Source organism: Macaca nemestrina, chromosome 19 (genome assembly GCF_043159975.1).
Source record: "Macaca nemestrina isolate mMacNem1 chromosome 19, mMacNem.hap1, whole genome shotgun sequence".
In the NCBI taxonomy this organism is placed as follows: domain Eukaryota; kingdom Metazoa; phylum Chordata; class Mammalia; order Primates; family Cercopithecidae; genus Macaca; species Macaca nemestrina.
In genome coordinates, this window is record NC_092143.1 from 6,000,378 (window position 1) to 6,015,708 (window position 15,331).

The window sequence follows — 15,331 nt, forward strand, 5'->3', positions numbered from 1 at the left end:
TGGAAAGATATCCAGGAAAGGCTGTTAAAGGGGAAATGAATGGCAAGTTTCAAAATAGTATGTATGCAATCCCATTTTCTACTTTTAAACATCAACTTTTTTTTTTTTTTTTTTTTTTTTGTTCACGGAATACCTTTGTAAGAAAGCAATACGTTTTTTAAAAAACAGATAGCTACTTTCCTCTTATCACCCTTGCTTAAATTCACATACTTGAATTTACTAGTACTGTAAAATAATGTCCTTGTTCCATAAAGATGTTTAGGTAGAAAAAGATACGAATAAGATATTAATTTACTTGTTCACCAACAGCTTGCCTTTTAAAAAAACTTTATTAAGAATAAAAAAATATGGCTGGGCACGGTGGCTCAAGCCTGTAATCTAAGCACTTTGAGAGGTCGAGGTAGGAGGATTGCTTAAGCTCAGGAGTTCGAGACCAGCCTGGGAAACACGGGGAAACCCTCTCTCTACACAAAAGACAAAAAATTAGCTGTGCATGTTGGCGTGCACCTGTAGTCCCAGCTACTCAAAAGGCTGATGGAGGAGGATTGCTTGAGTCTGGGAGGTGGAAGTAGCAGTGAGTTGAGATGGAGCCACTGCACTCCAGCCTGGTCAAGAGAGCCATACCCTGTCTCAAAAAACGGAAGGAAAGAAGGGAGGGAGGAAGGGAGGAAGGGAGGGAAAATACGAGATGGACATATAACCAAGACCTAGGAGAAAAATAAAAGTACTAAACTTTGAATAAAATATGATAAATTGTATCAAGCCCGTGCTATCTTAAAAATTATACTGTAGCATGTTTTATTCATTAATAGTCTTTATCTTAGCATTTATAATGAGAAAAATAAATGTTAAATTAGAACCACAAAAATGGATTTTACACATCAGGCATTTCAATATTAGTTTGTTAATCCAATTAACCTATAACACATTGTGATTAATCAATTAATCCTCATAAACATCTTAACTTTAGCTAGAATACATAAATTATTATTTATCAATATTGTTCTCAACTAGTAATAACATTTCAAAAATATTAAAATACTAACCGCCATCACCACCCAAATTTGGTTTAATATTCCAGACACAGGCGATGCAAGAATATCTTGATGCAAAAACAGCAATTGCCTGTGGAGATGAAATATATTACAAAGTGGACTTGCTCACTGATATGATTTGGTTCTGTGTCCCCACCCAAATCTCACGTTGAATTATAATCCCCAGTGTTGGCAGAGGGACCTAGTGGGAAGTGATTGGATCGTGGGGGTGGATTTCCCCACTGCTGTTCTTGTGATAGTTCTCATTAGATCTTGTTTAAAAGTGTGTAGCACTTCCTCCCCGCACCACTCTCTCTTGCTGCCATTAGAAGAAGGTGCTTGCTTCCCCTTCACCATTCTGACATGATTGTAAGTTTCCTGAGGCCTACAATCATGCTTCCTGTTAAGCTTGCGGAACTGTGAGTCAATTAAACCTCTTTTCTTCATAAATTATCCAGTCTTAGGTAATTCTTTACAGCAGTGTGAAAACAGAGTAATACACTCACTGTCTGTTCTTACTTTATTGGAACATTTTAAACATTTGCTTAGCTAAAATGTTAAGTTTCTCCTAGCCAACAATTGTGTTAGAGACTTTCTCTCCTCACACTTAGCATAGCACCTTGAACAGTGTAGGTGTAGGTACTCAGGCAATATTTGAATTAAGAGAATTAGGAAGTTTTAGATACTAATACTAACATGAGAACTTGTCCCTGCATCTGAATTTCCTAACCTCTTTCATCTGTGAACCTAAATTCATCTTTTAGAACTCAAGTTTTGTCCTAAATACTTGAAGAAATCTACACACAGTGAAGAATCTGTCTCTTTTAACTCCTATTTCTTCCATTTTTCCTTTAAAAAAAAAAAGGTGGTGGGCAGGGGGCACCAGAGGCAAGAGTCTAAGGATTCACCTGTCAGTGAAGTTACCAACCACTTAAACATTTAGAGCTACTGACTAAATCCTTTTCCTTCAGAAAGGAAATTCTTCCCAAGCCAGAAAGAACTAGGTAGTGGTTTCAACAGCCAAATGAACTTAAAACAAACATCATCAGAATCAAATTACTATTAATAATTTCATTTCAAGGTTCAAGATAGGAAAAATACAAAAAGAATACAACTGGAAATCTGAAAACCTTCAACATTAGTAATCATCAAAGAAACAAATTAAAATAACCATTAGGATATATATAGGGTTACCTTGAAAACCAACATAGGCAACATAGAAAACCAACAATCTGTTTCTGGTGGCTTCATATTTGTTGGAACCCAGGTGTAGCAGGTACTTGCCTTGGCAAGGTCTGCCATTATCTGACACAGCCAAATGCTAATAGAGAGAGCTCTGCAATCTCTATTCAAGACTCTCTGTTAAACCAGGGTGAGTTAAGATAACCCCACTCTGTGGGCATGGCTACCTTCAATTTGAGGGCAAACAGAAGAAAAACCTCACTTTAGGTTTTCTACCTATTTTAGTATTTCCAAAAGGAGTCGCAGATTAAGTCCTTAACAGGTATCAAATTATACTTTAGCAGGAAGGGTACAGGCTCCCTAATGCCTTTGGGTGGGAAAATATGCAAAAGAGAGAAGAAAAACTTTGTAAATAAGAGGAAAATGAAGGACACCCCAAAAGTGGCTTCCTTATTTCTTGCCTCTGGGTATCTTCTAGTTGTTTGTTCTTCTCTAAGCAATTCATTTAAATATAGAATCTTCTCATGTATTCTATGACTCTTCCTTTGAGTGCCTCAAACAATTTAAAGGAGAGTCCTCAGTAATCATGGAATTATACTTTAGGTTTCCTCTAAGCTGTTTTTCTTTTCTTTTCTTCTACTTTTTTTTTTTTTTTTTTGAGATGGTGTCTCGCTCTGTTGCTCAGGCTAAAGTGCAGCGGCACGGTCTTGGCTCACGGCAACCTCTGCTTCCTGGGTTCAAGCGATTCAACTGCCTCAGCCTCCTAAGTAGCTGGGATTACAGGTGCCTGCCACCACGCCCAGCTAATTTTTTTTTATTTTTAGTAGAGATGTGGTTTCACCATGTTGGCCAGGCTAGTCTCGAACTCCTGACCTCGTGATCTGCCCACCTCAGCCTCCCAAAATGCTGGGATTATAGGCGTGAGCCACTATGCCTGGCCCTCTTAAGCTGTTTTTCAATGACTATGTGGGATCAGATATTTTGAGACAGATCCTAGAGAAATATTTCTCAGTGTCTCATACTGACTTGAGAATTGAGAAACTACTAATCTAAGATGTTTATAGGATCTCTAAGGGCCCTGCCTACTAGAAATACCTACTGGAAAACAGTAGGTATTCCATAAATATTGATTAATTAGGACCTCTACATTTCTGGGAGCCTGAATTTAATTCATGAATGTCTGTGGAGATTTTAAACTTTTAAAAAGCACATAAGACGTCGCAAATATAAAAACTCAACAGTGACATAATTATATTGCAAGTATTTTAAGTCCCTGCTTAAATGTAATCCAATATACCTGGTCAGAACAAAAGACTTCCTTTATTTTAAAATTATAAACACAAATTGAGTGAATGAGTATTTTGCTTTATAGAAAATTCCTCTAAAACAGCTTTTATAGGTCTTAAAGTTTAAAAGTCTTAGTTTTAAGATGTATTTTTACCTGCACATCTTCATTTGTATAGTCCTTATCTCAGTATCTGCCACCTTATTACTCAGTATTATTCTGACAGCACAGAGTTTGTTTAAATCTGGAAGTGTGATGAAGAACAGAGACTGCTGCCTAGAATCATTCATACTTTCTGACTGAGCGTCTCAGCAATCAGGCCTTTAAAAATAAATAGCAAAAAAAGGTAGTAAATTATCTTACCAATAGAGTTCGAATACCAAGTCAGCACACAATATTTTATATTGTTTTAGAATAGGATCATACAAACAAGTTAGTTTGCAAACTTTCAGCAGTTAAGTATCACTGCCATTTACCTTTAAGGTCTTCTAATGATTTTCTATGATTTTTGGTACAAGTTTTACTAAGATATAGTTCACATAACATAAAATTCACCCATTTAATGCGTACAATTCAGTTTTTTACTGTATTCAGAGTTGTACAATCATCAGTGCAATAAATTTTAGAATATTTTAATCACTCCCTTTTCTATAACGATAATTATTTTTTAAAAGTCAAAATGTATAGCAAAGTATTTTGTTGTTTCAGATTTTTCTGTAAAGCACTTCAAGGTTGAGGAATATGTTATTTGTCATTGTACACGAAAGAAAATGTTTACTGAAGTCTCTAAATTATTACCTAGTTTTTGTTTCCACTAATTATCCAGCTTTCAAATTCTATTGGAGGCACAGTTTACAGTTGATAATTCACAAGGTATACCTTTGAAGTCTACATTACGTTTTACTACAGAAACAAAAACTAGAATATAAAAGTAAAGCAACCTAGTGAAGCATCAGTACTCTAACATGCACAAATACACTGGGGAAAAGTAAGCTGGACTCTAGTACTTTCAGCTATTCAACATCAACATGTTTTTTCTTTTTAAGAAAGAATAACATACTGGCTCGGGAATGTGCAGTGTGACCAGCCTTCTGATCACAATACTGAAATGAGTTTGTGGTGTCATCTGAGGAATGCTGGCAATGCCCTTTGGCTCCAACACATCTGCCTCACTCTAGCATCACAGTGTTTGAAATTCTCATCACTAGAGAACCACTTGGTTCTTTTAAAAATAGAAGTAGTCTTACAAAGGTTAACACAAATTCACAGGAGGTGTTGATAAATTAAGATGATTCCTGGTATCATTAACAATAAAAATATTCCCTTTCTGATTTGACCCTTTGAAAAGTTAAAAAGAAAAAAAGTACAAAGTTCCAAGGTAAACACTGCTGACTTCACAATTTTAATTCTCTTCACCCGAGGTTTTTAAGTAGAGTGCATCAATAATGATCAGGTAAAATATATGGCAAAAGGCTGATTACAGCTTAGGCCCAGGACAAATACATGTTTTTAAAAAAATAGGTCAAAGACATGGGGGAAAGTTTGTGATCTGTTACTTTCATTTCTAATGCACATTTCCCACTAAAATTACTTTCTTTTTTTTTTTTCTTTTTGAGACCGAGTTTCGCTTGGTCGCCTAGGCTGGAGTGCAGTGGCACGATCTAGGCTCATTGCAACCTCCGCCTCCCAGGTTCAAGCGATTCTTGTGCTTCAGCCTCCCAAGTAGCTGGGATTACAGATGTGTGCCACCATGCCCAGCTAATTTTTGTATTTTAGTAGAAATGGGATTTCGCCATGTTGGCCAGGCTGGTCTCAAACTCCTGGGCTCAAGTGATCCACCCACCTCCGCCTCCCAAAGGGCTGGGATTACAGGCATGAGCCACTGCGCCCGGCCTAAAATTACTTTCTCTCTCATTTTTCCTCTAAATTACAGTAGGGTGTAAATCCCAGGTCACCAAAAATTTCCTGGGTGCAAGTCCTCCCGTTCTGCCAATCTTCAAATACTCATGGATTGCAACACTGTATGTAAACAAGAGTGATCTGTTCAAGGATAAGCATGAATTTATTAGATAAGAATTTATTAGATAAGCATGAATTTATTTACTATTTTTTAATTTTGGGAGTTTCTAGTTGGCAAAACTTGCAGATTCAAAAGGAATGTTGTTTTCTTTGACTAGGCTGTAGAAGAACTATATCGTGAAGCTCAAAACGTACGCCAAGCCTTATGATGATCTACAGATGTGCTATTAACATCCCGTCCAGGGAGTCGCTCCACTACGTTTCTGTCCCAGGATTTCATCTTTGTCCCCAATCCCCAGCAGGGCAAGGAACCAGCGCCAGGAGCACGCGACAGGAACCTGCACAACTCTACACACGTGAGGACTCGGAGAACCCCAAAGGACCAAAACTCTGGGGCCGCCCAGCTCGTGCAGTGCCGTGCGCGAAGCCTGGGGACCGCGGTCCCATCGGGAGCTCCACTGGCCTCTGGCTACGAGGGGCCCTTCCTAAAAATCAGTCTGGGGCGCGGGGTTCAGGGCGGCCCCAGACCCGGCTTCCCGCTGCCCCAGGCGAGCGCCCACCCCTCATCCGGCCTGGCTTCTGTGTCCGCAGTAATGGCCGTGAGTGGAAACCAATCTAAGGTCTTTGTTCGGCTGAATCCATTTCAAAAGGTTTTTCTATAAATTTCCAATATAATAAAATGCCCGAAAAACTGGGACTCATGGGTCTTTGCAGATGAACACAATTTTTTTTTTTCTGATCCAAACCAGCGTCCTCAGGGCGCCGGCACCCGGATCCTGCCCTCAGAGCGGCCCCGACCCGCTCCTCGGCAACCGTGGGGAAGAGAATCGGGAAAAGGGTCTTACAAACTGGAAAAGCAACGCTTCCAACGCCCGCGGCCTCCTGCACTGCAGATATGCCGGCTTTCTCCTCAGCGGGAGGAAAGGGCGGGCGGGCGGCAGGGCCTCCAGCGGCCTCCCTCGCTTCCGCTCTGCCTCCTTCAAGCAGCTGCCCCCCAGGCCAGGCCTCCTGGTTTCTGCGAGGCGTCGACTGAGAGCCCGCGCGCCTCAGCTCCCTCCTCGCCACCCTCAGGAGACGCTCCTGGCTCCTGGCTTTCCTTGCGGCCCTCAGGAGCCAATCCCAGCATCCCCCGCGCTTTCCCAGCGTGCCCTGCGCTCTCCCAGCATGCCCTGCAAGCCTTGCTCTCCTGGCAGACAATGCAGGTCAACTTTTCCCGCCAACGCAGGAACCGACCACAGCCGGTCATGGATGACTCAGTGAATCCCTGGGAGCGTCTCTCAGCCCAAGCAGGTGTGGGTGAGGCCGGGACATAAGGTTCTGGCCACCCTCCAAGACGGGGAAGCTGGATCAGTGCAACACGTCCAACGGGGAGCTCCAGCACTGAAGCCCCGGCTAACTGCGTGCTGCACAGGGCTGCCCAGCCTCTCGCCTCCGCACGTTTCCCCTCAGATTCTCATGCTCGACTTTACAGCTTCTGCAGTTCCTTTAGTGGTGGCAATCTCCATGACTGGAACATCTTCATGCCTGGTGTGGAGGGGAAGCGTGGTGGTGCAAGCTCGTGGGAGCAAATGCCCGAAGCGCCTACCATAGTGCAGATGCATTTCTAGGGGGCTGCTGCTAGAGCGCTAGGCAAACAGCATTCCCAGTCTTCCTGGGACGCACATTTTACGTGGGGGTTGGGGGAAAACAGATAAGCAAGATAAATGTGCAAAATCTTAGTATGGCAGATGGCGATAGGTGCATTAGAAAAAAATTAAGTAGGGTAGGGAGGCGGGGAGTGCCAAGGAGAAGTCGTTAGGTTTAATAGCATGGTCAGGAAGGCCTCGTGGAGAAGGGGATGTTTGAGAAAGACATGAAGGCGAGAGTGGGCAGCCTCGTGCATGTCTCAGGGGAGAATGTTTGTTATGAGAGAGGGAATCCTACAAAAGACCAGGGCAGGAGGGGCACCATCTGGCTGCAGTAGAGCAGGAAAGAAGTGGCTCCCTGAGACCGGAGGAGATACAGAGAGCCAGACAGGGTTAGGCCCGATAAGCCACGAAAGTATTAAAGGTGCATCCAGCCTACTGTGCTGGAATGGACTGAAGGGGACAGGGAAAGTATGAAAAGCAGTTAGGAGGCAATGACAGTAAGGAGAGAGGTGGCTTGGATCAGAACAGTGAGAGTAGAGAGGATGGGATGGGATGGGATTGGATTCTGGATATACTTTGAAATTAGATTTAATAGGATTTGGATATGGATTGATGTGGGGTCTGAGAGAGAGGGAGAGGAATCAAGCATCACTCCAGGGTTTTTATACTAAGAATTCAGAAGGATTGGGTTGCCATTAATTACAAAGGGGAAGACTAAGAGGAGCAAGTTTGGAGTTGTTGACGTTGAGAAATGAAGAGGAACAATAAGAGTTCTGGGGAAAGATCTGCATCTAATAGATGTTATTTAAAACCCTAGACCAGATTGGATCTCCAAGAGAGTGCATGTAGGAAGAAAAGGAACCCTCACACTGGATCCCGGACACCCCAGTATGAGGTCGGGGAGATGACAAGGAACCTCATGAGTGGAATTTCAGGAAATTTTCATTAAGTCAGAGATTTGCTACTTTTCAATCCCACATCTTCCCAGCTCCCAGATGTGGTATTGTGAAAGAATGAGATTTTATATGTGTTTAATGTCTAATCAGTTAGAGTCATTTACCTATTTTATTTGCAAAATAATTTTTGGCAAAGAAGAATGTTTTTAGATATCCTCCTATCAATAAGAATGTGTTTGATATTTATAATTGTTTGGTTACTTATGTGAGATCATAGTAAATGATTATCACAAGGTTGTTTAGACAAATCAGCCTCCTAAGACAAATACACTTTACATTAATTGAACAAAACACAATCTTCTGAATAGTCTAACAAATGTAATATCTCAAATTTAACACTTACAGTCTGAAGGTTTTATGTCACAGTCCTTGGAATTATTAAAACAAACCTTTTAATCAAACAAGCCAGAAAATCTCTTTGTCTTACTTGGTATATACACATGGGGAAAGAAACCCCTCTGTTCTATGAAGACAGGTAAAAAGTATAGATTCAATTTAAATTTTGTGATAACTGTGGATATTCACTAGCCTTTCCTATGTATCTAAACAAAGGGAAGCCGAGTGTTCTTTATTCCCAAAAGCACATGTATCAACACTTTCTGTTCTTAATATCTGTGCTATTGAACTTATGGCCCCTGGTTTTAACAATAATTTTAACCAAGGCAGAATTAAAGACATTTGAAGTTTGTTTGTTTGTTTGTTTTGAGATGGAGTCTCGCCCTGTCTCCCAGGCTGGAGTGCCATGGCACGATCTCGGCTCACTGCAACCTCCACCTCCCAGGTTCCTGCATTTCTCCTGCCTCCGCCTCCCGAGTAGCTGGGACTACAGGTGCGCGCCACCATGCCTGGCTAATTTTTGTACTTTTTAGTAGAGACGGGGTTTCACCATATTGACCAGGCTGGTCTTGAACTCCTGACCTCGTGATCTGCCCGCCTCGGCCTCCCAAAGTGCTGGGATTACAGACGTGAGTCACAGTGCCTGGTCTGAAGTTTTAAATTATGTTCACATTACCAAATACTAAATAGGCCATTTCTAATCACATAAAAGGTGCTTAACAAATATTTATTGAATGGATTCACAGGCAGATGTCTCCCAAGCTTTTATATTATGCCTGTGAGAAACTGGTACGATTTTATGTCATGAATTCTGAATCTTGCTACCATCTTCGATTTAGCTGATAAGCTCAAAACCAAATTTGAGATCCACTTTGAGCAATTGTGCAGGACTTGAGGAAATGCATCTTTATATTTGCAGGAGAGGAGCTGTTGTTTAGTGGTTAAGAGCATGGTCTTTGGGGCCAGGCTGCCTGGATTTGAATCCTGGTTCTGCCAATTACTAGCTATGTGATGTTAAGGTAGGAAACTTAGCCTCTCTGTACTGCAGTTTCATTACCTTAAAAACAGAGATTATAATAGTATTTTTTAGGGTGATAATATACCCCTTAACATAATAAAGGAGTTAATGCACATTAAATACATAGCATACTTACATCAGTGCTTGATATAAGGACAATTTAAGTGTCAGTTATAGTTGATACTAAAACCATGGGAAGAAGTATAAAACAGGCTATGGAGGCTCTGGTTTTAATACTAGTCACGTTTACTATGTGTCCTTCGGCCTGATAGTTTGCTTCTTTAAGATGCTATTTGACCATATGGCACATGGAAATGATAGTCACTAGCTCAGAGTCTTCTTGTTAGGATTAAATGAGATAATGTGTATCTGTATATAAAATGTTTGGAAATACTTCCACATAATTAACACTTACTGAATGTTAGTTCATCTTCTTACTAACTTTACTCTTGTTTTATCTTACTTTACCACCTTGGTTTTCCTTTGCTTTGGTTTTTATCTGCTATAGATTGAGCCATGTGTCTCCCCCAGTTCATATGTTGAAGCCTAACCCCCCTACATGTGACTATATTTGGAGGCAGGGCCTAGAAGGAGGTAATTAAGATTAATGAGATCATAAGGATGGGGCTGAGCATATGTCAGGAGGACAAGCTAGAGGAGCTACCCACTCCAGGGCCTCCTTTCTGTGGAGAGCTGCAGAGACATCAGGAGGACCTGTCTGCAGAGAGGAGCTACACACTCCAAGGCCTCCTCTGAGCTATTGTGTCACTCAATAAACCTTTTCTTTGCCTTGCTCACCCTTCTCGTATCCACATACCTCATTCTTCCTGGATGCAGGAGAAGAACTCAGGACCTACTGAATGGCAGGGCTGAAAAAGCTGTAAGACAAACAGGGCTGAAACACACCCCTTGCTCACCATGTTGCAGGTGAAAAGGAAAGAACTGTAGCCCTTCAAGGACCCCAGACCTGGGAGCTCCCTAAGCCCAGGTTGTGACTCCCTCTTTGGGGCCCTGCGGTTCCTGGAGTCTCCAGGCTTCTGGGCAACACCACATTCCCTGGTGGCAGCTGTGGAAGCTGCTTGCAGGGTGCCTGGTCCAGCTGTAGCCTTGCAGAGAGGCGGCACCTGTGCCAGTACCTGGAGCTGCCCACCCTGCTGCAGCAGCCTGACTGTGTGCAATGGCTGAACCCCATGCTTGCTCGCTCACACACCCCTTGTCCTTCCACACCTGGCTCACCATTGGCAGGCATGGGATCCAGGCTAGTAGTGTGAGCCAAGTGCCGCCTGCCAGGCCGAGTGGGTGGAATAAGCCTAGGGGACCTGAGCAAATCTCAGGCAAAGGTGTTACAAGCCACAGAGGTTTCCTGCCAGAAAAGTGACACCACAAATATCCTGTAACAGAATCATTGTACTTTATGCATAATTCCTTTTTTGCTATCCTTTAGCAAAGTTCGCTTGAATATTCTGACAGTGCTATAAGAAAGCAAAGTAAAGGCTATGCATCCCCACTTGTGCCACAGTAATGAAAAGAGAAGAGTAGTGGTGGGTGGCAAGGAGTGATATTGGTAATCACTGAGGGAATTGAGGGAAAGAAGGATCCAAGGGATGCAGTTGCATACTTGGACACTAATGTCCAGGGTTTAGTTTCTTCTAGAATCAACCTTAGAGTTCCTAGACTATTTTTATCAAGGTAGATAGCTGTGTATCTGACATGTGACTCCCAGCAGCATAGGGTATGAAAATGCCATTGCCGTCTCCATTGTTCTAGTTGTGTTACTTATCAAGCATCTCAGACTTGGACTTAATCAAGTCCAAGTTGATGACAGCACACATTTTCGTTGTAAACTATTTTCACACTGCTGCTGATGTTAGCCTCCCTTTCCCTGTTTTCTCTACTGGAAAAGAAATAAAACAGTATTTCAGCTTTAGTAGAGGTCATGGAAAAAAAATTTTAAACTTTGCTGGTACTCTTGCTGGTGATATATAAGTAAGTAAATCCACATTTCTCAGTGTGGTTACAATGTAATTATGATTTTCCATGTACTTAAAATCTATCTTCTGGATCACATTTACGCCCTTATTCATTCAAAAACATTTATTGAACATCTGCTGAGTGCTAGGCACTGTGCTAGGTGCTGGAGATAGCAATGTGATTAACCATCATTGTCCCAAAGAACTCATGGCTCAATGAGAGAGACAGCCATGTAGATGGACGATGTAGTTGGTGTGTGTGATATGACCAAAGAATCAAGGAAGCACTGAGAGGGCACCTAATGGGAGGGAAGGGTGTGGTCAGCACATGCCTCCTCCAGGAAGTGACTCCTAAGCTGAGTCATAAAGAGTCCTCAGCCCTTGGCCAATACAGAGAAAGTGGGAAAAAGGAGGTAAAGAGAGTACTCTGGCAAGGGAGAGGACTTGAGCAATGGTATAGAAGTGAGGAAAGTGTGCTGTGTGGAGAACTAAAAATAGTGAATTCTTGCTGGGTTCTAAGGTGTGAGGCAGAAATGACAAAGGATAAAGCTAGAGAGATAGGCAGGTACCAGATTTTGAGTGATCTTGTATGTTGTGGTAAGCAATTTGGATTTTGGTTATCAAGAGACATGGGAAAGTCTTAGGCAAGTTGTGATATGATCAGATTTTAATTTTGAGTCCAGTCCTGTATGGAGGATGGATCTGAAGAGGTCAGGACTACAGGTGAGAATAATCGAAGTTATTGAATGCAGGGTATGCAGGTAATCCTGGAAGGAAGATCTGGAGCAAAGATTGTAAGAATAAAGAGAAGAGCACTGATTGGAGAGATGTTTAACAGATAAAATCTATAGGACTTGGTGATGAATTCAATTTTGATGATGATGTGGATTATTCCCAAGCTTCTGACTTGGATCACTGATAAGGTTAGCCTTTGTGTCCCCACCCAAATCTCATCTTGAATTGTAATCCCCAGGTGTTGAGGGAGAGACCTGGTGGTGATTGGATCATGGGGGCAGTTCCCTCATGCTGTTCTCATGATAGCGAGTGAGTTCTCACAACATCTGATGTATTTACAAGTGTTTGATAGTTCCTCTCTTGCTTGCTTGCTTCTCTCTCCTGCCACCCTGTGAAGAGGTGCCTTCTGTCATGATTGTAAGTTTCCCATGGCTTCCCCAGCCATGCAGAACTGAGTAATTAAACCTTTTTTTTCTTTATAAATTATCCAGTCTCAGGTAGTATCTTCAGAGCAGTGTGAGAACGAATTAATACAGTGACCTTATGACAATGGCAGCATCAACTATTTCATGGAACTGTGTAGAACCCTGGACACCTTATTTTTTTTTTTTTTTTTTGAGACGGAGTCTCGCTCTGTCGCCCAGGCTGGAGTGCAGTGCCGCGATCTCGGCTCACTGCAAGCTCCGCCTCCTGGGTTCACGCCATTCTCCTGCCTCAGCCTCCCAAGTAGCTGGGACTACAGGCGCCCGCCACCGCGCCCGGCTAATTTTTTGTATTTTTAGTAGAGACGGGGTTTCACCATGTTAGCCAGGATGGTCTCGATCTCCTGACCTTGTGATCCGCCCGCCTCGGCCTCCCAAAGTGCTGGGATTACAGGCGTGAGCCACCGCACCTGGCCCACTTTACAAAGTTAAATATGATATGTGGAATTTCCTTTTTACCATTTTACCCTTGTTCAATTTATGCTGGAGACAAAAAGATTTAAAAAATAAATTTTATATTTCAACCATGTCCTACAATTAAACATTTACTGTCCTTATTGGCCTTCTCCTACTTAAAGATGGACCTACAAGAAAAATGTGTCTAAGGACATATTTACGGTAAGATGCCCTACATAATTAACTTGTCATTGAAGTTACTGAGGAAAATTCCACTATGTCAGCAATGAACTTCAGACATTTGTTTTGGGTTTATGGTGAGATATTATCCGTTGCTTTCTGCTCCTTGTTCTGCCTTAGCAATCCAAGTGATCAGAGGCTCTCAGCAGACATGCTGGTGGGTTATTAATGTACATGAGGGAAAAACAACTTCGAGTCATAAATGCTTCATTTTAAAATGAATAAAAACTTTAAAAATTTAGTAAAGTTTGGGAATTACTGCTAATAGATAGGGAATTGTTTAGAAATCAACTAAATATGGTGTATCTACTAGAAATAGAAATATTTTTGGAAGGAAAAAATTAACCTGTGCTAACATGATATTTAAAAGACATGGATATACTATAGATGATCTGTGTAGATATTTAAAGATTTCATTTGCATAGAAGTGCTCATTTGCTGAAGGAACCAGCTCTCTATTGTTGATATAACTATTTGCCTATGGGCAGGAAAGATCTGCTCAAGTAGGTCTTGTGGATGAGTGACAGAAGGAATTAGAAAAAATAATTTAAAAAGTAACAATGCTACTTTTTGCTATTATAGTAGAGGAGAATAATGAGTGCTTTTTACTTTATATTTTTACCTGAGGAACTTTAGGAGTAGTATTGATTTTCTAAATATGTATAAAACTGTCTTTACTGCAGGAAAAGTCAGGAGGAGTTTATAAATATTTATGTTCCTTTCTCTGTTATGTTTGTCTCTAAATTTGCCCCTAGATTAACTTCACATCGGACTAACTGCCAAATAGGATGCTTCTTCATCTTTGTTTGAGAATAAGGAAATCTTTTGAGTAATAATAATAATAGCACAAGCTAAAATTTATTTTTTTAATGTTTCATTTTTAATTTTGGGGGGTACATAGAAGATGTATATATGTATGGGTTCCATGAGATATTTTGATACAGGCTTGCAATGTGTAATAATCACGTCAGGGTGAATGGGTGTCTGTCCCCTCAAGTATTTACATTTCGTGTTACAAACAATTCAATTACACTCTTTTAGTTATTTTAAAATGTACAATTAAATTATTTTTTACTATAGTCACCCTGTTATGCTAACACATACTAGGTCTTATTCATTCTTTCTATTGTTTTTGTACCCATTAACCATCCCCACTTTCCCCTACTCCCTGTTATTACCCTTTCCAGCCTCTGGTAACCATCATTATCCTATCTGTCTCCATGAATTCAGTTGTTCTAAATTTTTAGCTCCCACAATTAACTAAGAACATGTGAAGTTTGTCTTTCTGTGACTGGCTTATTTCACTTAAGGACCTCCATTTTCATCCATGTTGTTGCAAATGACAGGATCTCATTCTTTTTGTGGCTGAATAGTACTCCATTGTGTATATGCACCACATTTTCTTTATTCATCTGTTGATGGACACTTAGGTTTTGTTAGACCCTTATTAGTGGTTCTGCTTTTTGCCCTTTGAAGCATGTGATCTTTGTACCTACTCGCTGTTCTTACACCCCTTCCCCTTTTGAAATCCTTAATAAAAACTTGCTGGTCTGAGACTCAGGTGGGCAGCATGGTCCTACTGATATGTGATGTCACTACTGGCGGCCCAGCTGTAAAATTCCTCTCTTTGTACTGTCTCTCTTTATTTCTCAGCCGGCCGACACTTATGGAAAATAGAAAGAACATATGTTGAAATACTGGGGGCGGGTTCCCCCAATATCTGGCACGCCAACGTAGTTTTCTTTTTCCTAAGTGCTTGTAGGAGCCCGATTCCTTTTGGTAGGTGCGTAGAAACGTTCATCGGTTGGGTCCACAGAAATGCTTGTTCAGCTCCCTAACAATTGGTGAGTTGTCTGTGTATTGTCTGGGGTAACTATGGGTCACATGAAATCTAAACATTATGCCATCTCCGCTATATTAAACTCCTGTTAAAACAGGGAGGAGCTCGGGTGCCCATGGAAAATATGGTCACCCTATTCAGGGCAGTGGAAGAACACTGTCCTTGGTTTCCTGAAAAGGGAACGTTAGATGTGGAACTATGGGATCATGT

The 15,331-nt window shown here is 41.4% G+C and overlaps 2 protein-coding genes across 4 annotated transcripts in view; one reads left to right on the top strand and one right to left on the bottom strand.

Annotated features, from left to right (window-relative positions):
* DIPK1C (divergent protein kinase domain 1C) overlaps positions 1–11,309 on the top strand; it is a 151,567-nt gene extending 140,258 nt beyond the window's left edge. Inside the window, exon 7 of one of the 3 annotated variants that reach the window (XR_011616757.1) lies at positions 5,679–11,309. The gene's annotated coding sequence lies outside the window, so the exon portion shown is untranslated. The remainder of the gene's footprint in view (positions 1–5,678) is intronic. The other 2 variants (XR_011616758.1, XR_011616759.1) reach the window with 2 other exon arrangements.
* Positions 1–15,331, bottom strand: part of C19H18orf63 (chromosome 19 C18orf63 homolog) — a 66,682-nt gene that overhangs the window by 36,215 nt on the left and 15,136 nt on the right. Inside the window, exons 3-4 of the mRNA XM_071085178.1 lie at positions 3,658–3,822; positions 1,047–1,125 (exon numbers count right to left, since the gene is read on the bottom strand). Coding sequence (XP_070941279.1) covers positions 1,047–1,125; positions 3,658–3,791 — 213 coding nt within the window. The 5' untranslated portion in view covers positions 3,792–3,822. The remainder of the gene's footprint in view (positions 1–1,046; positions 1,126–3,657; positions 3,823–15,331) is intronic.